The sequence below is a fragment of the Neovison vison genome, chromosome 1, assembly GCF_020171115.1.
Source record: "Neovison vison isolate M4711 chromosome 1, ASM_NN_V1, whole genome shotgun sequence".
Classification (NCBI taxonomy): domain Eukaryota; kingdom Metazoa; phylum Chordata; class Mammalia; order Carnivora; family Mustelidae; genus Neogale; species Neogale vison.
In genome coordinates this window covers 185,492,642-185,519,740 of record NC_058091.1, presented here as the reverse complement: position 1 = coordinate 185,519,740, position 27,099 = coordinate 185,492,642, and the positions used below count along the sequence as shown (strand labels likewise).

Below are 27,099 nucleotides of genomic sequence, written 5' to 3'. Positions count from 1 at the left end.
TATGTTACAGCTATGACTGCAAAACAACAAAAAGTCAACAAGCTGAATCTCTTTGCCACAGTCTGTCATATCTTGGGACAAGAATAAAACCATATCTATTCTATAAATCACTTTAAGCTTGATTACCTTTTATTACTACTAATGTAATAATAAAGAATGATGACATCTGAGTCATCATTTCTGATATCCCGTTTTGTTGGAACAAAAATTTATAAATTATAAATAACTAAAGAGCAGTCTCATCATATCAGAGAAAGGCTTCTTTAACAGAATGAGCTTATTAGCTAATGATTTAGGCTCTTGTTTATAAATGACAGTAAAAATAACCTAGAATTATCAAATTTGTTCAGAATAAGATGACCACAGTCCAGCCCAAAGATGTGTAATTAAAGTACATGCATATATGCAAAATACTTTCCCAGACCACAGAATAATTAAGAAATTTTAATTAAATAACTATTATTTGACATTCATACATCATAAAATGATTTAAAAAATCAAATTAGCCAACCTAAATTATTTGGAGATACAATTAAAACAAAAAAGCTATTAAATATAATATGCAAGAAAAATATATTCAGTTCACATTAAAGTTTTTTTATTGAAAGCTGAGGATCTCCACTGGCTAAAGGATGTGATAAGGTAATCACTGCCATGGCAATGTAGCTGTATTTTAATGACTGGCTGTATTCTATTTTCGTCTATGTTTAATTGTATAGAGTATTAATATTAAATTCAATTAAAATATCAAAATGGAATTCTTGAGAGGAAATGTAAAGTATTTGTATTCATAGACACATAAAACCCACACACAATCTCAAATATTATAAGATCAATTCCTACATGCTTATTGATAGCTCTTATATAATCCCATGTTGCGCACCTGAGGAATTTTCCTTTGGAACATCATCTAGTTCCAACACTTCATAGTCATCACCAGCCCGACCTAAACTTCTTTCATGCCTGGTCATACATGGTTTAAAACTGACATATGCATGTCTTCTTCCATATCTCCTGCCTGTGATTGTCTGATATCCTCCTGCTGGTTTGGGCCAGGCAGCCTTGCTGGATTCTTGATCCATTGCTGAAAAACAGAGTTAAAAATAAGAGGCATACAATGACTTTTATTCTGGTGACCAGTAGGGGCAATATTTCAACATAAATGCTATTACTTGCCAAATCATATGCTACTGAACATCCAGTACACCTTATTAATACTGTAAAACATACCTGAAAAGTAAACATTAAATATTATGAGAGTTATATGCCTATTTACCCCCCAAAATAGCTTTTAAAGTTGGTATCTTTAAGAGATTTTAGATTTTTATGATGTAACCTAATAAAAGCAATTTCTCATGTGCAAAATTCATACACCATACTGCAAAAGCTCATTAAGGATTGGACAATGATCCTCCAAATTATCTAAGTAAAGTACCTTATGTATAACTCCTTAATACCTCCTTGAATTACTAGTACATGAAATGATGGTTTCAATTACATTAAAAGTGAATGCATTCCTATCCAAAGTAATAGGTAACTTTAACTGGCATCTGTACTATCAAGAAGAACCAACTGGACCATAATAAAACATACTCCAAATATTAGGGTCAGATAAAATTCTCCAAAAGAAAAGAGCAATGAGCCAAGTCAAAGACATGCTACCCCACCTTCCAAAACTACCAATGGTATACACTATGGTAGCAAAACCCATCAACATTTGAACAACTTTAATACTAAGTTCTGATGGCTGAAGCATATATAGTAGTAAACAGTAGCACCTTTAACTAAGAACATTATCACATCTATATATAAAAGGTTTAAATTTCTTTAGTCAGTTAGATTTTACATATATTATACAAGAGGTAAAAAAATTTTTTTCACGGTATATGAAACAAAGGAACAATTACATATTTTTGTTTTATTGCATTAAAACAAATATAACTGCTTCCAAGCACAGATAAAAAACACATTATTTATAACATAGAGTAATCAAGTTTTACATTGTTATTTAATTCCTGCAACAAACTTATGATAGATACTGTACTTCATTTTAAAGACCAAAAAAATTAAAGTTAAAATTCAGTATTTAGTAACCGTCCAGTAACTGAAGAGTTTGACTACAGAAACAGTACCCTTAACAACTCCTCCAAAGGAATAGTCTCCAAAATGGAAAGCAAAATAGTAGCCAAGGGGGTACAGAAAGAAAACAAGAACTTTTACTTATAGTTATTGTCATATCAAAAATTGGAAATTAAGCTTTATATTCAATATACCAATCAAAAATGGCTTTAAATTAAGACCATTACTCCATGTCATGTACACTATTCAAGGTATCTAGAGAGAAAAATACAAAGTCCTCAATGTAGAGGAACTGAAAAACTCTGCTTACCTGCTGGCTCTTTTTCAGTATACTGTGACATATATGGCAGTTTTCTTGTGCCCAGTTCAGTGCAATTATGGATATGACTTGGTTTTTACTCATACAATGAATAAGCTGCAGAAGATTCCTACAAAGAAACCATGGATTAAACAAAATAATAATACAAAACACAAAACAAAAATGGCAAAACTAATACTCCTCCTAGTGAAGCTCTTTGTTAGCCCCATAATAGAAAAATACAATGTGATCTGACAAGTCCACAAAAACCTTACAACTATCAAGATGGTTATTTGAAAAGTTACATCTCCTCTTAAAAAACCTTGTTATTAGTATATATCATCCTTGAGACTGACAATGATAACACAGATATAATTTAAAAGTAAATAAGCAGACAAACTGGAAGAAATGTTTACTGAGCTATGTAACCAAACTATCTGGGGGTCTACTACGCTATGCTCTCTCTGCTTCTCCATCAAGCACTGGAATTCCTTTAGCCCTGGCACTGTTAAAAGAAGTTAACCCTAGGAATACAAACTTTATTTTAAAAATGCATAATGGCTTGGAACAATTTAAAATTAGTATGTGTAAATAATGATATTGTTTAAAAATAGTCAACTTATCATTCAGATTTTTTTTAAAGATTTTATTTATTTATTTGACAGAGAGAGATCACAAGTAGGCAGAGAGGCAGACAGAGACAGAGAGGGGGAAGCAGGCTCCCTGCTGAGCAGAGAGCCCGACTGAGGGCTTGATCCCAAGACACTGGGATCATGACCTGAGCCAAAAGCAGAGGCTTTAACCCACCCAGGTGACCCTCATTCAGATATTTTAATCCCAAATTAGAACCTACTCTAATTTAAGACTAAATATTTTATTATCATGTAACAAATATAAAATGACCTTCTGATTTGCAATTAATTCATTTACTATCTCAAAAGTTGCAACCTGTGCTTTTTTTAAAAGTGTGGTAAGGGCTTACATTTCTATTTAAACACCTTATTTACTTAAACATTGGAACTATGGCTAATTACCTGTTAATTGCCTATCACCACTTAGCAGAAGATGACAGTTCTGCAAATGAGCTTAACTGTACATGTTATCTGTCTAGCCATAGATAGCTATATATTAACATACATAAGAGTACACACACACATTCTCCAATATAAATTACAAATTCAGCAACAGGTTGTGAACCACGTCAGACTATTAGCAACAGCTAAAGGATAAATAATACCGCCCCTCCCAAATTTACTATACTGGCAAAAACGTAAGCTCTAATTAATTGTTTTAATACTAAGAAAAATGATCTGAAATAACTTGAATCTGAATGATCTGAGATAACTTGAATCTTCACATATTCATAATGTGATCATGTAAAGCATGATCATGGATTTAAATTCACGAGTATTTTACCGAGTCTTTTATTTACAATAAAGCTTTATTTCACCATATTCCCATGCACTACTTCTAGTGCTGACGATAATGAACTAAGTGTACAAATATTCCTGACCTCTTAAAATTACAGTATATGGTACAGACACTAAACAAAACAAGAAGTAAATAAATATATGTTAGACAATACATAATGTGGAGCAAAATAAAACAGAGACTGAAGAGTTGCTGAGGGAATGCAATTAGAAATAAGGTGGTTAGGGAAAACCTCACTGGGAAGTGATCATCTGATCATCCCACACCTCACAGGTATGGGATTTACCATGTGTAAATCTAGGGAAAGAACATTTTAGGCAGAATAAAAGGAAGTTCCTGAGGTGAAAACTTTCAGAAGTGATCATAGCAAGAAGTCTGGGATGGAATGAATAAGAGAGAAAGCAAAAGATGAGGTTGGAAAATTAGTTAGGGTGGGTAGGTGCGGAGGGTTAGGTGGAACAGATCACTTAGGCCCTTATAGGATAATGCAAGAAATGTAGGTTTTATTCTAAGTGAGCCGGAAAAGCACTGAAGAGTTCTGAGCACAGAACAGATACTACCTAACTTCTGTTTTAAGAGGAACACTCTGGCTACTGTTTTGAACAGACTGAAGGAAAACAGGTCAAAGGCAAGGAGCCTGGTTGCAAAGCTATCAAAATAATACTGGCAAGAGATGACAGTAGTTTAAACCAGGGTAAAAAAGTGGTGAGAAATGGTCAGATTCTGAATAAATTATGAAAGCAGTGTCAGCAAAATTTTCTGATACAGCTTATAAAATAAGGTAAGGAAGGAGTCAAGGTTGACTCTAAGCTTTATAGTCTGGACAACTAGAAACATAAAAGAGTTACCATTAACTGAAGTAGGAAAACCTGTGGAAGAAGCAGGTTTGGAGAAAATATATTTAGTTTAGTTTCAGATGTGTTAAATTTGAGATCTCTTTCAGACATTGAAGTAGAAAATGTTAAATAGGAACCTGGAGTTGACTGAAGAATGTTGAGCTGCCAGTATTATTTGTGAGTGATCAGTATTTAAATAATATTCAAAGAAGCATGAACTTGGACATTTAAGTGTACTTGGTGAAGGAAAAAATTTCAAGGGCTGAGCCCTGAGATGATCCAATACATAAAGGCCAGGAAAAGAAAAAGAATAGGAAAATCTGGCATAGGCTAATGAGAGAAAAGGAAAACCCAGTGGTGTGGATGCCAAATGAAGAAAGTGCCTCAGACAGAAGAACTGTCTGATCCACTGTGCCAAATGCTACTAAGAGATAAAGTATGAGGAGGATCTATAACTGGCCGCTGAACTCAGCAACATGGAGGATACTGAAGATCCTGACAAGGGCACCTTTGGTAGAATGGTGGATGTAAAAGACTGAGCAGAATGCTATAAAGAGATAGTGAGAGAAAAGGAGCTGCAACTGGAAAGAGTACAAAGAACTGAAAACCATAGTTTGAGTAAGAGGGTTTGTTTTGTTTTTAAAGAAGCGCCACACCCTGCATGGAGTCCCAAGCAGAGCTTTAACTCAAGACCCGGAGATCAAGACCTGCGCTGAGATCAAGGACACTTAACCTTGCTGGACACTTAACCAACTAAGCCACCCAGGCACCCCTTAAAAAATGTCTTTAATGTGATTCCACCTGCTTCCTAAAGATACTCTCTTCTGAGGCCTCCAACATCCTCGTCTATACTTTTGAAAACAAGTCTACTTGTTTTCAAGGCCCATGACCCTGGCTCTGATATCTTTTGATTGTACTTCTGAGTTAAGTCCCCTGATTTGAATCCCATGTTCTCATGTGCGTGTGTTGTCTGTCTTTACTAGAAGATCAAGTAACTGTTTCAGAAATTTTACAAAAGAAGGTAAACTCTGGGTCACATGCCTGAAAAGATTTCATCCCTCTCTCATACTTTAGGTATGGCCCAAAATCACTTTCTCCAAACTCTGAGACACATTGTTTTCCAACATCCAACATTCCAACATTCCAACATGTTGGAATATAGCATTCCATTCTGCCAATTTATTTCTCCTATGTAAACTAATTTTTCTCCCTGGAATATTTAGCTTATCCTCTTAATAAATGATATTCTATAATGCAACAAGGACTTTTTAAGGGGCAGGCCATTTTAAAATTTCTCCTACATGGCCCTAATTGGGCTGTTTTAAAGACCTGTGTCAGTCTGTCTCAAAGATGTCCTTTTTCAAAATTTGTATTTTCTCTGTATTTTGCCTACATAGATTAATCCTTTGTCTGCAAACTTTTCTTTCTCATTTTCACTCTGTGAGCTGGTAAACTTCATCTACTTTTACTTCCAGTATTCTCTGTAATAATCTTCTAAATGTCTTATACTTTCTTGTTCTCTGCTTCTTTTATTCTTTTCAAAAGTAGTTCATGCCTTATGAATAAAACACAGAATGGAATCCCTCTGTAAATACTAATTATTTTTATTTCACCTAAGGCCAGCTATAGTCAGGTATCTGTAACAGATACATTTATTTTATTTCCAAATAAAAAAGTATGAAAATTAAAAAAAAAAAAAAAGCAGAACAGGGAGGAGAGAGGATGAAGAGCAAGAAATAAAAACCACAGTGGTGTGTCAAGATTAAAATAGTTAATTCATCAGTCCCAAATTTCTATCCCAAGTATATCAGAAACATTCAGTCCCAGTTCTTTCTGAAGAGATGTTTGCTTTACTGAATTAGTCTCTTGCTCTATGTAGTAGTCATGTAATAAGTAACATATGATTCAATTATTCAATTCAAATGCTTTGGGACTTTCATATATTTCTTATGAACTGTCATCAAGTAAACTACATAAATATGCTGCTGTCTAAGAATTAAAAGAGTGAATCAGCAAAGTATTAATTCTAGATCTTATTAACCTGGAAGTCATCACTTTATCATTTTGACTAGGAAAAATATGCCAGCAGCTACAGAGAGACAATAAAAACAACCTTCAAAAGAATACAAGGGAAAGCATGGTTATGGGATACACACCTCCTACAGCAGAATTTAAAGAGTAGTGATTTTAGGGGCTCCTGAGTAGCTCAGTGGGTTGGGCCTCTGCCTTCGGCTCAGGTCATGATCTCAGAGTCCTGGGATCAAGCCCCACATCGGGCTCTCTGCTCAGCGGGGAGCCTGCTTCCCCCTCTTTATCTGCCTGCTGCTCTGCTTACTTGTGATCTCTCTCTGTGTCAAATAAAAAAAAAATCTTTAAAGAAAATAAATAAAGAGTAGTGATTTTAAAGACATAAACCTTGCTTTTTTCTTCTAACTTAAATGCACTATTAATGCAATCTATTAAATGCACTGGTTCTAACACATTGTCTAACACGGTATGAATTCAAATGTCTGTTGAACAAAAGGATGAATGAATGAACAAACAATTCTGATCTACAAATTCTTGGACACTTCTTCAAAAAGCAAAGCTGAATCTGTACCTCTTCAGTGTGGGCTGTATTTAGCAACTTGTTTCTACTGAAGACAATATATAATGTACAAGATGAGGGCATAAAAGTCATTGTGGCTTCCTCCTTGCTGTCTCTCAGCTCACTCTCTCTGGGAGAAGCAAGCTATTACACAGGAGATCGTTCAAGCAATCCTAAGGTCCACATGTTGAGGAACTGGCAGTTTCTGCAAGAGCCAGAAGGAACTCACGTCTTCTGGTAACAGCCATGTGAATGAATCACCCAGGAAGCAGCACCTTCGATAAGTCCTAATCAAGTCTTCAGATGACTGTAGTCCCAACCTATACCTTGACTGCAACCTCCCGAGAGACCTTGAGACCACCCAGACAGGCTACTCCTGATTTTCTGACTCAGAAACTATGAGATATAATAAATGTTCACAGCTATTAGTTCTATTGAAGCATAACAAATTATCCTGCAATAAACAATAAACACAAATAATTTAAATTACATGCACTAAGATACTGATTTTTTCTTATACTTCTACTTAATATTAGAACAAAGATTTCCTACCCCCAACTCATGAAAGCATATTTTCTCCCCTGTAAAAGATCTGCTTATTCACAGCATAGGTAGTGCCATACTAGGATCGACGGTACCAAAATGAATTATACTGGTGTTCTGCTGGCGGGCAATGTCAGACCTGCTGCTTAGCTCCTATAATCTACCTTTCCTCTAACAGATATTCACTACATACCTACTGCATCAGGAACACTTACTTTTAGAATTTAAATCTGGCTGATTTAAGTGAAGTTTTAGGCAAAGGAAAGGAGAAATCCGCTGAACTTTCAGAAGAGTTTCAACTAAAAGCTTGGATCTATACCCCTGTGACATATTTGCTGGGAGCCAAAAATAACTCAAAAAAATAAAAACAAAAAACAAACAGAGGTGTAACTGGCATATTAGTACTGAGTATACAACATAATGATTTGATATTTGTATAGAGTGCTAAATGATCATCAAAGTAACATCCATCTAGTTAACATCTATCACCATAAATAGTAATGAATTTTTTTCTTAAACTTTTAAGATTTATTGTAGCAACCTTCAAATATATAATATGTCATTATTAGCTATAGACACCACAATGTATGTTAATTTCCATGACTGACTTACTTTGTAACTGGAAGTCTGTACCTTTTGCCCCTCTTCACCCATTTTGCCTGCCTCCCACTCCCACCTCTGACAACCACCTATCTGGTCTCTGTATCTATGAGCTTTTATTGATTCCACATATGAGGTCATAGCAGTATTTGTCTTTCTCTGTCTGGCTTATTTCAGTTAGTATAATACCCTCAAGGTCCACCCATATTGTTGCAAATGGCAGGATTTCATTCTTTTTTTCATGGCTGAATAATACTCCATTGTACGTGTACACACACACACACACACACACACACACACACTGCAACTTTTTCCTTCCCTAGGACAATCCCTTCTACTTGTCTTTCTTTCCTTAAAAAATTCTCTCACAGTTCTGGAGATTAAAGGTCCAGAATCAAGGTGTCAATAGGGCCATATTTCCCCCAAAGGCTCTAGAAGAGAATCCTTTCTCACTTCTAGCTTCTGGTGAATGCCAGCAAACCTCTGCATACCCTGACTTTATGCCACATCTTCTTTATTCATTCACCAAACAATAGACACTTAGGTTGTTTCCATACGTTGGCCATTATAAATAATGCTACAAAGAATATAAGGGTGTAGTTATCTTTTCAAGTTAGTATTTTTGTTTTCTTCAGATAAATACCCAGAAGTGGAACTGCTGGATCATATGGTAGTTCTACTTTTAATTTTTTGAGGAACCTCCATTCTGTCTTCCATAGTGGCTGCACCAGTTTACAATCTCCCCAAGAGTACACAAGGTTTTTTGTTTGTTTGTTTGTTTTCTTTTCATATCCCCGCCAACACTTGTCACTTCTTTTCTTGTTGATAAAAGCCGTTCTAACAGATGAGAGTTAATATCTCATTGTAGTTTTGATCTGCCTGTCTCTGATGATTAATGACACTGAGCATCTTTTCATATACCTGCTGCCCATCTGTATGTTGTCTTTAGATTTTATTTACTTATTTGACAAAGAGATCACAAGTAGGCAAGAAAGGCAGGCAGAGAGAGACAGGTGAAGCAGGCTCCCCGCTGAGCAGAGAGCCTGTTGTGGGGCTCGATCCTAGGACCCTGAGATCATGACCTGAGCCAAATGCAGAGGCTTAACCTGCTGAGCCACGCAGGTGCCCCTGTATGTTGTCTTTAGAAAAATGTCTGCTCATATGCTCTGCCCATTTTCTAACTGGGTTGGTTTTTTGCTATTAAGTTGCATGATTCCTAATATATTTTGGGTATTAACCCTTTATCACATATCTAATTTGCAACTATTTTCTCTCAGTTAGCAGGCTGCCTATAAATAACTCACTGTCAACTATCTTTCCTAGAAATAGAAAAGTAAGTTGATAAACAAATATAATTTAATCCAACTATTTGAAAGGCAAAGTCTTGATTACTCTTCCGAGCCCACTGGAAAATTTGTTTTACATTCTCTCATATTTGCCTTTATAAAAATGCCTACAAAATGCCCTAAAAATGTTACTTAAAATTCCTCATAAAACAAACTTCTAAAATTACATCATAGTCTGCATTTCCTTTCAGTAAAATATTAGTCATACAAAATTCTGGTTAATTATTATCACACTTGAGTTATAAATTCAATAATACAAACTTTATGACAAAATGAGTTTATGACAAACTATAACAAGTATTGCCAGAAATCTGTTTTGTATATGATGGAAACAATTACATTTTAACTTAGTTTAAAGATTTTATTTATTTGAGAGAGAGCAAGAACAAGAAAGATCACAAAAGGAGAGGAAGAAGCTGACTCACCGCTGAGCAGAGAGGCCAACACAGGGCTTGATCCCAAGACCCCAAGATCATGACCTGAGCTGAAGGCAGACCCCTAAACTGACTGAACCACTCAGAGGCACCTTAACTTAGTTTACTAACATTATCTCATCTTTCTATTTTTAGCTGCTAAGGCAAAGTAAACATTCCAAGAGATTAATAAAGTATCTACTTTGAATAACAATCTAAGCTTACACTTAAACTATTTCTCATACTTACATATTCTTTTTAATTTTTCTCTAGATTTTTCATATCTTCTAGGCACAAGCACAAAAGGTTGCTTGTACATAGTACAACTGCAAAATATTCTACTAAATGTAACAAGCAGATACACAATAATTAAGGACTAAGGTGATATTATTCCTATATATTGCTACAAACAAGAAGACTCAATTGTAGCAAATCAAATAATGTACTATCAGCCACTAGACTTCGAAGTTACAAGCTGACACACAAGAAAACTTTCCGGATATGACTACAGATTCTGTAAATGAACAACTGTAGAAATGACAATAGATAATTCAGAGAGAAATTTTAAAAGTACAACTGTTAAACTTCTGAGATCAAATGGGTTTACTATCCCTACTAACACAAGGAGATAATCTGATAAAAGGCTAGTAAGCTTACTTAAATACCAATTTTCGTGACTTTTCTGTCAATTACTGTAAAAGCTTTAATAAACTCGGCACGGATACAGTGAAAATTCCACTAAAAAAAAACCATAAAATATATGTAATTGGAAACAGACCTTTAGATAATCCAAAATTTTTATATTTAAGTAGATAAAAAAACTGTATTTCCAACTTGTTATGGAAAAGTCTATATCTCATCAAAAATGGTTTTAAAAATTGTTTAAAAAATTGTTTAAGTTTTATGCAAATGAGCACCTAAATGGCTCAGTTAATTAAGGTCTGCCTTGGGCTCAGGTCTTGATCTCAGGGTTCTGGGATGGAGCTTCATGTCGAGCTCCCCGCTAAGCAGGGAATCTGCTTCTCCCTCTCCTGCTGGCCCCCCACGGTTCTGCACACTCTCATGCTCTCTCATGTGAGCGCTCTCTTGCTCTCAAATAAATAAAGCTTTAAAATAAAGAAATAACTGCTACAAAATGCTATTTTTAAATGAATATCCATAGAGAGAAATCTGTGAAGAATTAAATAGGCATATAGCCAACACAGTAGAACAATAAAGACTTTTTATGGTTTACTGCAAATATAACTGGCAAAGGGGAAAAAAAAGATTAAAGTCAAAGACAAATTGAAATGGAAGAATAAAATACCAAACCATTAAAAAAAAACAAAACAAAACAGGATGAAAGCTATTTCTCAAATTTACCTCTCAATTAGATAGGAAGATCTGATTTAAATGTGACCTAACTAAGAAAGGCCCTGCTCAACACACCCTCCTCTGGGATGCCAAGTCAAATCAGTTCCAAATAAAGAAACAGCTTAGAATTATTTCCATGTCAATAAGCCAAGAAATGAAAAAAAAAAAAAAAAGTACAGGAAAAAAGAAAAATAGAAAATTCAATGTTGTGCATATTAAATATAGCAAACCTGACATGATGATAAAAATTCACAAAATGTGTCCAAAACAAATGAATATACCTATGATATTTAGACATTTGGATGTGTCTTAACTACAAAAAAAAAAAAAAGAGCTTATATGAGTGGGTTTGGAGAAACGAAGAAACAAGCATGGCAAAATGTTGATGCAAGTTGTTGTATAAATGTGGTTTCCTTGTACTCCACAGAAATTTGTTTAGAAATTTTCATGATAAAGTCTTTTCAAGTATTTTCCTTTTCTCTGCAATCATTTGTTGAAGAACTGTTTTTTAAAAAGTACAAAACTCTTCAGCATGCATTATATAGTTCAAAAAATTTCTTCCTATATCATATATCCAAATAACCATCACCTACATCAAGATATAAAACATCATTTCAGAAGGTTCTCTCTCACCCCTTCCAACTGATTAAACTTCTCTCAAACCATAGGCAACCACCTTCTGGACTTCTACCCTAGATTAGTTTTTCCTGTTTTAAACTACGCAAGTAGAATCATACAGTATGAACTCTTTTGTGGTCTGTCTACTTTTGCTCAACACAATGTTTCTGGGATTCATTCATGTTGTTATAAATATTCTTATACACATTTTTTACCTTTCTTGGGTAGTATAACCTGGAATTACTGGGTCACAGTACACACAGCCATGCTTAACTGTAACAGTTGTTACCAGTTTTCCAAAGCAGTCCTCACTAGCAACATATAGTAGTATCAGTTGCTTTGTATCTTTAGCAACCCTTGTTATTGTGAATCTCTAACAGGGGCCATTCTGGTAGGTGTATGATGATGACATTTCCTTGAGAATAATAACATAGAGCAACTTTACCTGTTTACACTGCCTTTTGTATACCTTCTTTTGTAAAGAATCTGGTCACTTTTTGGCATGTTTTTAAAAACCGAGCTTTTTTCTTTTTGACTTGTGCCTTTTTCTTTTTGACTTGTAATTTATGTGTATTTTCTTGATACAAGTCCTTTACCCGACTTATTTATCCCAACTATTCTAACAGTCTGTGGCTTGCCTTTTCCTTTCTTAATGACAGATTGAAAAATAGAATTTTTAAAAAAAGATTCTATTATTTATTCATGAGAAACAGAGAGAGCCAGAGGGAGAAGCAGGCTCCCCACTGAGCAAGGAGCCTGATGCAGGACTCGATCCTAAGACCCCAGGATCACGACCTGAGTTGAAGGCAGATGCTTAATCATCTGCTCCACCCAGGCACCCAAAAAATAGAATTCTTAATTGTACAGTCTAATTTATTAATTTTATGTTCTACTTAAGAAATTTTTGCAAAGGTGATACAGATTCATCTACGTTTTCTTCTACAAGCTTCATAATTTTAGCTTTTACATTTAGATATAAGATGAAACGCAAATGAACTTTTGAAGATATAACATCAAGTATAAATCATGATTCATTTCATTATCATGTGGATATCTACTTTATCTAACACAATTTATTAAAAGTAAATGCATTCTCTTCTTAATTTCGTGGCACTCTTGTCATAAACCAAGAACAGTTTATATGAAGGGCTATTTCTAGATACTCATATTCTTCCATTGACCTTTTTATCTACCTTGTTCTAATATACATGGGTTTTTTTTTTTTTAAAGATTTTATTTATTTATTTGACACAGAGAGAGAGATCACAAGTAGTCAGAGAGGCAGGCAGAGGGTGAGTGGGAGGGGGAAGCAGGCTCCCTGCTGAGCAGAGAGCCTGATGTAGTGCTCGATTCCAGGACCCTGAGATCATGATCCAAGCCAAAGGCAGAAGCCTAACCCACTGAGCCATCCAGGCACCACAATACACACAGTTTTAATGACTATAGGTTCACAATAAGTCATGACATCTGACACATTTATATTTTAGTATAAATTCTGGAATCCATTTGACCAAAAAAAAAAAAAAAAAAAAAAAAATCTGGAATTTTCAGATTGTATTGAACCCATAGTTCAACATGAGGGAAATTGACATGGTAACAATATTGAGCTTCCTACTACATAAAGATGGAATATTTCTCTATTTATTAAAGTATTTTAAGATGTCTCTAGGAGCACCTGTGTGGCTCAGTCAATTAAACATCTGACTCTTGATTTTGGCTCTAGTTAAGATTGAAGGGTTGAGAGAGACTGAGCCCTGAGTCAGGCTCCATGCTCAGCACAGGGAGTCTGCTTGAGATTCTCTCTCCCTCTGCCCGTTCACCCCCCCCACACTCTTTGTCTCTAAAATAAATATTTTAAAAATAAAATAAGATGTTTCTGAGCATTGTTTTATCATTTTTGGCACAGAAGTTTTCCTCAATTTTTATCATACTTATTCTTAGAGATATCACATATTTTGGTTATTTTACTTACTTACTTACTTACTTGGGAAAGAGGACAAAGGGAGAGGGAGAAGCAGACCCCCACTGAGCAAGGGGCCCGATGTCCTGGGATCATGACTTCTGCCAAAGGCAGACACTTAACCACCTGAGCCACTCAGGTGCTACATAATGCTATTCTTTTTTTTTTTTTTTTTTTTTTTTTTAATTCATTTGACAGACAGAGATCACAAGTAGGCAGAGAGGCAGGCAGAGAGAGAGGAAGAGAAGCAGGCTCCCCACCGAGCAGAGAGCCCGACATGGGGCTCGATCCCAGGACCCTTGGATCATGACCTGAGCTGAAGGCAGAGGCCTAACCCACTGAGCCACCCAGGTGCCCCTACATAATGCTATTCTAAAGATACTTTTCTAATTTTATTTTACACATTTTTGTTGCTAGTATACACCTTAAAATTCATTTTTGCATACTGGCCTTGTATAACATATATAACAATATAACAGTGAATAGAAGAAAAGATATTAGACATGAAACAAGACTTTTCATTGAGTATGCTGTTAACTGTATGTTTTCTGATACTCTTTTTTTTTTTTCCATTTTCTGATACTCTTTAAGAAAAAAAAAGATTTGAGAGAGAGAGAGTGCACATGCATGAACAGGGAGGGGAGAGGCAGAGGGAGAGGGAGAAGCAGACTCCCAACTAAGTAGGGAGCCTGACATGGAGCTCCATCCCAGGACCCTGAGATCATGACCTGAGCAGAAGGCAGATAGATGTTTAACTAACTGAGTCACCCAGGTGCTGCCATTTTCTGATTATCTTGAGAAAATAAAGGATATTTTCTTCATTTGCTAAAGATGATGAGGATTTATATCATGAATGGATGTTGAACTTTGTCAAATTATTTCTCTTTATCTGTAGAAATGATCCTATTGTTTCTCTATATTGTTCTGTTAAAGTGATGAACTACACTGATTAACTTTAAAAACATTAAACCAACCTTGCATTCCTGGAACAAATTTCTGATCTGTATTATCCTTTCTATATATCACTGGATTATTTCAGTATCTATGTTCATGATAAATACTAGCCTATAATTTTTCCCTTTTTCATGCTTTTGTTAGCTTTTCCTATCAAGATTACACTAAAATCATAAAATATTGTTGGTCATGTTTATACTTTTTTTCAGACGAATTTGTGTAAAAGTGGCAATGTATCTTACTTAAATGTTTACAATTTACCAGTGAAGCCACCTGGGCCTGGGTTTTTATAGAAAAGTTTTCAAAAAGTCAACTTGTTTAATAGACATTAGTCAACTCATTTTCCATTTCCTATGTCAGTTTTGATTTTAAGTTGTGTTTTTTCAGAGATTATCATCTTTCATTCAACTTATCAAATACTAAAATAAAGCTGCTCATAATTTCTTCTTATTAACAATTTACTATCCAAAAGATCTCTATTAATGCCTTTTACATTCCTGGTATTGGTAACTTATGTCTTTTCTCATTTTTTCCTTCATCAGTTCATTACACATTTATTGTTTTTAAAAAGTCTTCTCAACAAACTGACTATAAAACATTTGTAGCTCCTTAATTTCTACTTTTCTATATACTATTTCCATCTTTCTAGTTTCTTTGCGTTTGATTTGCTGTTTCCTTCAGCTGCAAGCTTAGAGTAATAATTTTTAACCTTCTTTCTTTACTAATATATGCACAGAAAGCTAAAGAGTTCTCGTAAAGTACTGCTTCAATTTCATTCCATAAGTTCTGATAGAACATTTTTTTTTTAAAGATTTTATTTATTTATTTGACAGACAGAGATCACAAGTAGGCAGAGAGTCAGGCAAAGAGAGAGGAGAAAGCAGGCTCCCCGCTGAGCAGAGAGCCCAATGTGGGGCTCGATCCCAGGACCCTGGGATCATGACCTGAGCCGAAGGCAGAGGCTTTAACCCACTGAGCCACCCAGGCGCCCCCTGATAGAACATTTTTGTTGTTTTTCAGACTTAAATGTTTTCTAATTTTTATTGTGACTTTGTTTTTGATTAATGCAGTATTCAGAAAGGTCTTGCTTAACTTTCAAACATCTGGAGCTTTCTGATTATTTTTCTGTTACTGAACCGTAATTAATTCCTCAATGATCAGAAAGCATACACTATGTAATGTCAATCTGAAATGTGATAATTCTTTAAGAATTACTTTGTCAAATGTCAGAAGTGCACTTAAAAAAAAAAGTATGGTCTTCAGTTGTTAGATATGATGTTCTATCAATGTCAATTATGTCAAAGTGATTATTCAATTGTATTCCTTTACTGATATTTTTTGTACATGTATATTTGAAATCTCAGCTATAAATACATATACATCTTTCCTGTTATTTATGCTAACTTCTACATTCAAAAGCTGTATTATTAGGTGAACGCACAGTTAGAATTATTATGTCTTCTTAATGAATTGACCCACTTACAATACAGCCCTCAATTTCTTATAATACATCTTGCCCTATATCTATTTTGTACAGGATTATTATAGCCACATCAGCTTTCCTTTGGTGTTTGCAGACAATACTCAATTTTTTTTTACTTTCGTCTTATTTGTACTTTTGCATTTAAAGTGTCTTTTATAAGCAGTATATAGGTGGGTCTTATTTATAAGGCCTAACAATATATGTATTGCTACTGAAGTGCACAGTCCATTTACATTTAACATAATTATCAATATAGTTGAGTTTAAGTATCATCTTTCTCATTTGTTCTTTGTTCCTTTATCCTTCCTTTCTTGACTTTGGTACTGGTCAAAAAAAATTTTTTTTTTCTAACTATTCCATTTTACTTCACCTATTAGCTTGTTTGATGTACCTTTTGGTACCAATCTTTAAATGGTTCCCCTTGAAATTACAAAATGCATCCTTCCTATATGTTGAATGTTATTTCCTAGAGGATCAGGATAATTTACCTTCCCTAAAGAGTGTTTTACGTTTTCTCATCTCAGGTAATTATATTGCAAGTAAAGACAAAGTGTGGGTTGAATTAGAGTACAAAATCTCTGAGAACTGCAGAAACATAGAAAGTTGGCACCTACTCAAAGGCTCTTATCCAGGAATGCTGAAAAAATTGGGAACTAGGCTGAAGACTAAGGAGGTATCCTTCAGAGGGGAAGGAAGATACTGCCTTCCAACAAAGAAAAGAATAAAGTCCTACCTGGGCCTTTTACCCATATAGGGGGGAAAAAACCTTACACTAGTGACAGAAGGACACCAATCACTGTTCTCCATTGTGGTTAGGGGAGAAGTAGAAGAAAAAAAAATGCTTCTGGAATAGAGCTAGGAAACAGATCAAGGATTTCAAGAGATGGAAATGCAACTCCAAGAAATAAAAGACATATTAATAGCGATACCCCCCCCCCAAAAAAAACATTTTATGGGCTCATCAAATGACCAGGAAGGAGGAAGTACAAATGCACTTCAAGAGGGGTTATGAAAAATTACCCAAACTGAAATACAAAGTAATTAAAAAAAAAAAAAAGTGTGGGGAAGACACAAACAGAGCCTCCAAGAATTGTAGGACTTTATCAAAAACTCCCAGCTATGCAACGGAAGTCTCACAAGAAGAGAGAGTAAGTGGTGCAGAAGAACTAAGTAGAAGAGAAAATCTAGAGAAATTTCCAAATATGATTTAAGAGATCAAACCTTAAATCTAAAAAAAGCTCAGCAACCACTCACAAAAAGCCCTACAAAAAGAAAACATGCACACCTCAATACAAATCATTTTCAACCTGCAATAAAAACCCAACAATAAAGGAAACATTTTGATGCAGAGGAATGAAGAATTACAACCAACTTCTCATCAGAAACTATGCAGTCAAGAAAAGATTATATATAGCATCTTTAATGTAAGAAATACTGCTAACAAAGAATTCTATACCTAGCAAAGTACTCTGCAAAAATAAAAAAGAAAAAAAAAAAGAGTACATTTTAGCCAATCCAAAAGATGTTGTTACCAATAGACTGAAACTACAGAAAAAGTAGAAAACAGACATTTGATTCTACAAAGAAATGTGGAACTCCAAATTATCTGCACTTAATGTGAAGATAAATGTAAAACCTATTTTTGCCTTCCTTTTTAATTATTTCAAAACAAAAGTGTGTGAAGTAGCACTCACTGATTTTTTCTGAGATGATGGAAACCTTCTTAGGTGGTTCAATCTCAAAGCTGAAACCTACAGGTGGCTACTAAGCACTTACAAAATGGCTAGTACACAAAGAAAATTAATTTAAACTTAATATTAACTATTCTAAATTCAAATTAAATAGTCACACTGGCTAGTGACATAATGGACAAAGCAGGTCTAAAGCAATCATAGTAGCAAGGTATTATGAGCTTATGGCACATGAAAAATAAAATGTATGACAATAATAATGCAAAAAACAGTTAAGAAGAAGTTGACAATATACTGCTGAGGAGCTCTAAGACTATAAAGTTGTATAACATTGCCTGAATATAGAGTAGAATTAAAGATGTATAATATAAATCATAAACCAGTATAAAATTTTTAAAAAGGCAAAATGAGTGTAAGTAGCAAGCTAATAATGAGGATAAAAATATAGAACATTCAGCAGATAGATTAACTAAAAAACAACTACTAAGATGGTAGATTTATACCTAATCACATTAATAATTACATTAAATATAAACAATCTAAACAACCTAATTAAAAAGCCAGACTGGTCAGGATGGATCAAAAAAAAGTTGGTTGTCAAAACCAAAACTACTTTAAATATAAAGGCATAGATGTAAAGTAAAAGGATTTATCATGCAAACACTAACCAAAAGATAGACTGGTGATATCAAATAACATTAGATAAAACAGACTGCAGAAGAAGGAATACAGTCAGAAATAAGAAGGCATATTATATAAAGGGGTCGATTTACTAAGAAAACATAAGAATCCTAAATATATATGCACGTAACAAAAGCGGTTCAAAATTCATAAAGCAAAAATTGTTAGAAAAGGAAAAATAGACAAATCCACAATTACACTTGGAGACTTCAACACTTCTTGCAATGATCAACAAAACAAGCAAACAAAACCTCAGTAAGGAAATATAAAACCTAATAAGGACCATTAGTCAACTTGACCTGACAATTACAGAATACTTAATGTAAAATATATAATATGCAATACAGAACTTATAGAATACTCCACTCAAAAACAGCAAAATGCACATTATTTTGAAATACATATGGAACATTACAAACTTTTACATATTCTGGGCCATAAAACAAACTTCAAAGAACTTAAAGAAATTACACGAAGTATGTTATCTGCCTCAAAAAAATTAAACAAAGAAATCAGTTACAAAAAGCTTTAAGCAAAATTACCAAGTATTTGGAAATTAAACAATATACTTCCAAACAATCATGGGTCAAAGTGAAAGTCACATAAGAATTTAGAAAATATTGGGGCACCTGGATGGCTCAGTCAGTTAAGCATCTGCCTTCAGCTCACATCACGATCCTGGGGTCTTGGGATCCGGCCCTGTATCAGGCTTCCTGCTCCACAGAGAGCCCGCTTCTCCCTCTCCCTCTATCTGCTGCTCCCCCTACTTGTGCTCTCTCTCTGTGTCAAATAAATAAATAAAATCTTTTTTTTTTTTAATAAATAAAATCTTAAAAAAAAAAAGAACTTAGAAAATACCAACCTAAGAAAATTTGTGTGGCTATCTAAAGCACTGTTAGAAGGAAAAGAAGGTCTCAAATCAATGGTCCAAGCTTATACCTTACAGAATTCTAACAGAATGGATTTAAACCCAAAAGCATACAAAAATAAATAGTAAAGACCAGAAATCAATGAAACTGAAAAGTTGTTTTTTTTTTTTTTTTAAATGCAATAAAACAAAAAACTGGATCTTTGGTAAAATTGATAAACCTCGACACAAACTAATAAGACAAGAGAGGACACATGGCCAACATAAAGAAAAATGAAAAGACATCACTACAGTAACTACAGACACTAAAAGGACAATAAAAGAACAACTCTATGGAGATGAATAGATGAAAGACAAACTCCTTCAAAGACAAAAGCCACTAACACTCACATAGTGAGTAAAAGTGATTCACGTAGTCAAAAACCAAAAGCTTTCAAGCAGATAACCCTAATCATCTTACAACTATTTAAGTAATTGAATTAATACTTTAAAACCTTTCAAAAAGAAAACTCTGGGCCCAGATGGGTTAGCTTGCAAACTCTAACTAAGATTTATGAAACAAATACCACTCATCTGAAATTTTTCAGAAAATGTTAAGAAACACTTTAAAACTCTGTAAGACCAGCATGATCCTAATACAAAAAAAAAAAAACAAAAAAATCACATGAAAAAGCAACCTTCCTGAACATAAATACAAAAAAGTAGTCAACAAACTGAGCAAATCAAATCCACAAATTTATGAATATGATAATACATTATGGCCATATGAGATTTATCTCAAGAATGCAAAATTGATTTAACATCTGAAAATAAAGCAATGTAATCCAACTTATTAACAGACCAAAGAAAATAAGCCATATGATCATCTCAATAAATATGATAAAATTCAATGTCCACTTCATAAAAATTCCCAACATTAAGGAACGGAATGACAACATCTTAAACTTGATAAAAGGCCTAGTATACTTAACATGGTAATATATACAAAATAATACTTAATATATAATAATAACTTGATGAAATAACGAATATATTTAATCATGAAAGACTGAAACCACTAAGTCACTTCTAAAAAATTTTATGGAAAAACAAAGAAACTAGAATAGCAAGAATGATTTTGAAAACCAGTAAGTCAGTTAGAGAAAGACAAATACCACATGATCTCACTCCTATGTGGAATTTAAGAAATAAAACAAAAAAGCAAAGGGACCAAAAAAAAGAGAGAGAGCAAACCAAGAAACTCTTAAAAATAGACAACAAACTGATGGCTACCAGAAGAGAGGTGGGGAGGGGATGGGTTAAATAGGTGATGGGGATTAAGGAGTACACTTGTGATGAGCACCAGTGATGTATGTAAGTGTCAAATCACAGTACTGTATACCTGAAACTAAATATTACACCATATGTTAACTAACTAGAATTCAAATAAAAAACTTCAAAACAACAAAAAAAAGTAAATACCCCCCCCCAAAAGAGCAAAGTTCAAGGACTTGCACTACCTGATTTCAAGACTTATTATAAAGCAACAACATAATCATGACAATGTGGTATTGGCAAAATGATATGTGGAAAGATCAAGGGTTAGTCCACAAATAGACTCCTTTGTATTTGGTCAATTGATTTTTGACTAAGTTGATTCAAAAAGGAAAGAAAAGTGTTCTTAACAAATGGTGCTGGAACTGAGAAAATGAGCCTTAACTCTTCTCACACCATATACAAAAATTAACCCAAAATGCATGATACACCTTGTCATAAAAGCCAAAACTATAAAGCCTGTAGAAGAAAATGTTAAGAGGAAAGCTGCATAACTTTGCATTGACCAAACTTAGAACACAAACACAAACCATCAAAGGAGGGCTGATGAACCGAATTTTTTTTTCACGATTTATTTTGAGAGAGAGACAGAAAGAGGAGCCTAAGGTGTAGGGTGAGAGGAAGAGGGAGAGAGAGAATCTCCAGCAGACTCTCAGCTGAATGTAGAACCTGTGAGGGGCTGGATCACATGACCATGAGATATCAACCTGAACTGAAACTCAAGAGCTGGACGCTTATGAATGTAATCAAAATTAAAAGATCCTCTAATTTGAAAAGTTAGGAAACACAAAAAGGTAAGCCTCAGACTGCATTGTGTACATACAAGTCTGTGTAGGTCAAAGGACTTACACAAAAATATACAAAGAATTCCTAAAACTCAATGAAACAAACAACTTAATGTCTAAAAATAGGCAAAAGATTTGAACAGATACTTCACAAAAGAAGACCTATGAACGACCAAGAGCAAATTTTCAGTGTCATTAATCATCAGATAAATGCAAATTAAAATTAACAGCGTGATACTACTACATACTCTTTGGAGGACTAAAATTAAAAAGACTGAAATAACCAAGTGTTGATGAGGGTACAGAGCAACTGGAACTGTAAAACAGGAAACAGTGTGGCAGGTTTTTATATTTAAATATTCATTTCCATACAGTGCAACAAATGCATTTCTAGGTATTTGCCCAAGAGAAATAAAAATCTGTCTTCAAACCAAATGTCATAAATGAATGTTCACAGCAGCTTTACAATAATGGCCCCAAAATGGAAATAGTCTATATATCTATAAATAGGGTGAAATGGTCAACAAATTGCACTAAATCAACACCACATACTACTCAAAATTAAAAAGTTATGAATCGGTTAAACACACAAAAGTATGTATGATTCTCAAAAACATCATGCTGAGAGAAAAAAAGCTAAATGCAAAAGAGTACATATCATGTAATTCCATGTACATGAAATTCTAGAACAAATGAAACCAAATTATAGTGAGAGAGAGAGAGAGAGAGAGGACAATGATTTCATGGGGCTGAGGGATATAAATGTCACTTACTGTACATGGCACAGGGAACTTTTGGGAATGACAGATATTCTTGACTGTGGTAATGAAAACATTCTACTCTTGAATGTGGTGGTCATAATAGGAATGTACGTATCTGTCAAAAGATACTGAGTTTTGTATTTTAAATACACACATTTTATTGTATCTAAATTATCCTCTATAAAGTTGAGTCTTTAAAATGGAGCTCTTTGGGAAAATATTAACCAGGGAATATTGGTGATGCCCTTATATAACCACTAAAAAATCAAAAACATCAATAAAATTCAACATCCACTGATAGTTTTTAAAAATGTCATCAGAAATAAAAGAGAACAAAAATCATTTTGGAAAGCCAAGAACAGAAAATATTTTAGTATTCTCCATTTACCAGGAAGTTTCACAAAACATCATACCTGATGCTAAAACATCAGAAGCATTCTCTCAAAGTCAGAAACAACACATTTTTAGCTATCACTGCTATTCTTCAAAATTATATAGGAAGTATACTAGCCAAAGCAATGAGGAAAACACTTAAGTTATAAAATATGAAAAGTAAGCCAGAAAGCTATGAATACTTTCAGATAATTATCAGCTCAAGTGAGCAGATACATGATAAACAGAAAAAATCCAAAAGTTTTCCTATAACCAGAAAGAGAGAGAGAGAAAGAGAGAAAATGTCACTGAAAGTTTCCATCCACTAGAGGAAATCAAAAGATAGCTAGGAATACTAGGAAGGAATGCCATTCATATGGGGGCGGGGGGACAAGCTATAAAACTCTAACCAATAATATAAAGCAAGATGTGAATAAAAGCGAAAGACATATCATATACGCATACAGAAATGAGGGGAGAGACTCAGTATCATACAGGTCAGTTCGCCCCCAATTAATCTAAAATTTCAATGTAACATCACTCAAAAAACCAAAGCATTTTTTTTTTTTTAACTTCTAAGTTGAGTCTAAAGTTTATCTGGAGAATGTATAAGAAACAGTCAAGAATAATTCTGAAAAGAGGGAGAAATGGTTATCAAAATTTAAAATATGCGTAACATTTAACCCAGCAATTCCATTTGCAGGAATCCATGCTCCAGAAATAGTCAGAGGAAGTTTTCCTAATAGTCGACTTTTAAAATAAACGTAGGACTACAAGGGGGAAGTGAGAGCTGCACTTTTCACCTTACATTCCTCCAATTTTTTAAAACTTTTTTTAAGATTTAAAGTTTGTAATTAAAATTAATCAAATTTAATGTTGACTTCAAATAAAGCATTATTCGTGATAGCAAAAAGAAACTAATTAAAGGTCTTTCAATAGGTTAAATAATTACAGGTCTCATTCAAACCAATGAAATCCTACTTAACCTTTATAAAGTATCAGAGAGACCTATACATAACAAATAACGATGTGCAAGACATACAAACAAGAGAAAAAAACAAGTGATATACCAATGTGTTTGGTATTCTTCCGCGCCCCCTCCCCCACAAAATCCAACTTCTTATATGTGCTTAAAAACGCACTTATAAAGATGCTCAGTAAATGGTTAACTTTACACACCGAATTAAGACTGGAGGATGAGAAATGTTCACATTTTACCTAATAGTCCCTTTTCTATATTGTTCAATTTTCCATCACGCCTGCATGTCTGTGGTTAATTTTCAAAACTTAAACTTACTTCATATAAAAATGACATGAATTCTAGAAGACAACTCTCAAAAAAAAAAAAAAACAGTTAAAACGTTTATTTGTTATCTTCGTATTTATTTACATACTCTCCAAATGATCGGTAGTGTTCAGCACAGGTGACTGCCATTTTAAGGAAGTTTAACTGACCAAATAGGTCATGATAAAAATAAGAACACACTAAGCCTTTTTTTTTTTTTTTTTTTTTTTAAATCGTAAACTTCACAGAACCACCAGACTCAAAGCAGCGTCCATCCACACGCAAAAATTTCTTATGCCCGGAGAGGGAAATCTCCTAAATAGAGGATTCCTCCTCCTTGCAAAAAGGGTATTTACCTCCTCCCTTTTTCTTTTTCAACTTGGTCTGGGCGACTTTAAACTCACCATTTTGAATATGCGCAAAATGTTTAACAGGCAGTCAATCTGAGGGAGGCCGAAACTGAAGGCAGATGTACTGGAGTGCTCTGACCTGACATCGCTACCTGGCCCCAGCACTGATGGAACGGTGCTAACATCGGGAGAACGACTGCTATGGTTTGAACTGGGTGTCCGCGTGCCCGAGGTTCGGTGACAATCGGAAAAAAATGCAAATACGGCCAAGAGAGCGGCCGCAGCGGAAGGTTTCTCGGGGGACGGGGGCTGCAGGCCTGTGGCGTAAGACGGCTCCGCTCTATGCGGAATGACTGGAAATGGGCTGAGAAGGCGGCTGTGAGGGCTTTGGTGGGGGCGCACACATACAGCCGCCAGTGTCGGGAGAAAGGCAGCGGGGTCCTTGGCCACGGCACCAAGGACAGCAGAAGAGGCAGCGGGGAACAGCGGCCGGTGGAGACCCCCAGATCAATCGATACCATTCGCTGGGGGGGGGGGGGTGCGGTGCGGCCCGGCGGCCACGGACTCGAGCGCGGCCTCAGGTCCGGGTTGGACCGGGCCCAGGACGCGAAGAAGGCCTCTCACAGCCATCAACCCCACCCACCATGGCCGGCGCAGCGGGCAGGGACAGGCCCTGCTCCTTCTCGAGGAGAGAAATTAAGAAATGGAGGGGGGGAAGGCAGCAATTTCCTCGCCCCGACCCTCACATTCCTGACATCAGAACAAGCTAGATTTAAAAAAAAAAAAAAAAAAAAAATCCCCTCACCGAACCGTGCAGCGGCTCCGGAGCGAGAACAGCGCTCGATCCTCCAGCCGCCACCACCGCCTTCTTCTCCGCCTCCGACTCCTCCCCCGCCGAACGCGCAGCGACAGGCGGCAGCGGCGGCGGCGGCGGCGGCGGCGGCGGCGGCGGCGGAAGCAGAGGCGGCGGCCCCGGCGCGTCCCGCCCCTAGCGCCACGGTAGAGGCGAAGGAGGAGGACATGCAAGCCCCGCCCTCGAACAGCACCGACCAATAGACTCAAAGGACCTCTGCGGGAAAAATCCACCTATCCAATCGGAACCCGAGGAGTGGGCTCACGTCAATGGTTGGGACGTGGCAGAAAAAGGGAAATATACTTGGACTGGGTCTACTCTCCGGACCCCCTTCTGGCTCAGAAGGATTCCACCGATTGGTGGAAGAGGGGAAGGATGAAGCTACACTCCCCCTAACCGGGTCCCCGTCTGGGCCCCCCTCCTTTCCCTGCAGCACTGCGACGTTCGGGGAGGGGGCGGGGCATCGTGCTGGTGCTGGGACCGGCACGGCCTTTTGTGGTTCGGGCTGGGAGAAAAGGCGGGGTCTCAGGGAAAGGGAAAGGGGTGTGGAGAACTAAGGAAAAGGCTGGCGCAGCTAGATTTTTTCAGAAATCCCAAAGCAACAACCAAAATGGAGGCATTAAAATCAATCCTAACTGGGCTGGAAACCTGAGTAACAAGGTTGTCCTCCTGGCATAAGATTCAATCCGTTGCAGTTCAGATATGGGTGGGACAAGAAAAAATAGAAGAAGGGCACTTTTCCCCACCCTGACTCTGAACACTATTTAGTGCCTTTTCCCCTCCCACGCTGCAGTAAGACCCTTGCATCCTCATTTCTCCTTCTCTTGGCGCGGGGGCTGGGGGATGTCTGTGGTTCCTCTCTAGAGCCTTGGCCTGACCGGAGCCTTCCAGTTTGCATCTAGAGACTAATCCGCAGTCAAGCCGAGAAGTAACAGCTCCCATCACATGCAACCAAAATAAATACAACAGCTGTAGTCCCTGGACATCTTGCTTAATTTAAACAGGGGTAACAGTTTACTTAATCATGTCAGTGATGCTAAATTGTTTCTTCGTCCCACATATATCCTTTTTTTTTTTCCATCCTGAACATGTCTGCTTCTCTGATTACAGTCCTGCTCTCCTCCCACCTTATTCCCCAACCCCCTCAACTCTTTCCACTTACACGCCCAGTGCCCTGGATATATTTATCGCGTCCCTCCCCCAAGAATTAAGCGCCCCACTTCTTGTGCTGTCCCTGGCAACTGCAAAATCTGCTAGTGAACTGAGACTTTACTTTTTTTTTTTTCCCCTGTAGATTGGAGCAAATTATCCAAAATTTACTATGGGAATTTCAGTTACAAGAATTTGATATAGACATTTGTGAAATCAAATCTCAGTCTCAGCCCACCCTTGTAGTACACGTCTTACCAAGGAATCGTTCCTCACTTGATGTTTCTCTGCTTTACACATGTTGCTCTAGAAGCTGTGGCTCTTTTCCATCCAAGTCTCTCCCTCTTTGAAAGATAATTCATACTTTAATCACACTTCTCTAATCTCCCTTTGGGATGTTGCGTATTGATTCAATTGGATATACTGAAAAGTTTGTTAGGGCAGGGTTTCTCAAATTTCAATCTTTTTCATACCATATCTCTGTGTGTA

At 35.9% G+C, this 27,099-nt stretch overlaps 1 protein-coding gene across 2 annotated transcripts in view; it reads right to left on the bottom strand.

Annotated features, from left to right (window-relative positions):
* Positions 1–25,509, bottom strand: part of PJA2 (praja ring finger ubiquitin ligase 2) — a 72,109-nt gene extending 46,600 nt beyond the window's left edge. Inside the window, exons 1-3 of one of the 2 annotated variants that reach the window (XM_044264353.1) lie at positions 25,414–25,509; positions 2,390–2,507; positions 884–1,084 (exon numbers count right to left, since the gene is read on the bottom strand). In XM_044264353.1, the coding sequence (XP_044120288.1) occupies positions 884–1,084; positions 2,390–2,420 (232 nt within the window). In that variant the 5' untranslated portion in view covers positions 2,421–2,507; positions 25,414–25,509. Of the gene's footprint in view, positions 1–883; positions 1,085–2,389; positions 2,508–6,800; positions 6,900–25,413 lie in introns of those variants that run through there. The other variant, XM_044264357.1, reaches the window with a different exon arrangement.
* Between the last annotated feature and the right edge of the window lie 1,590 nt (positions 25,510–27,099).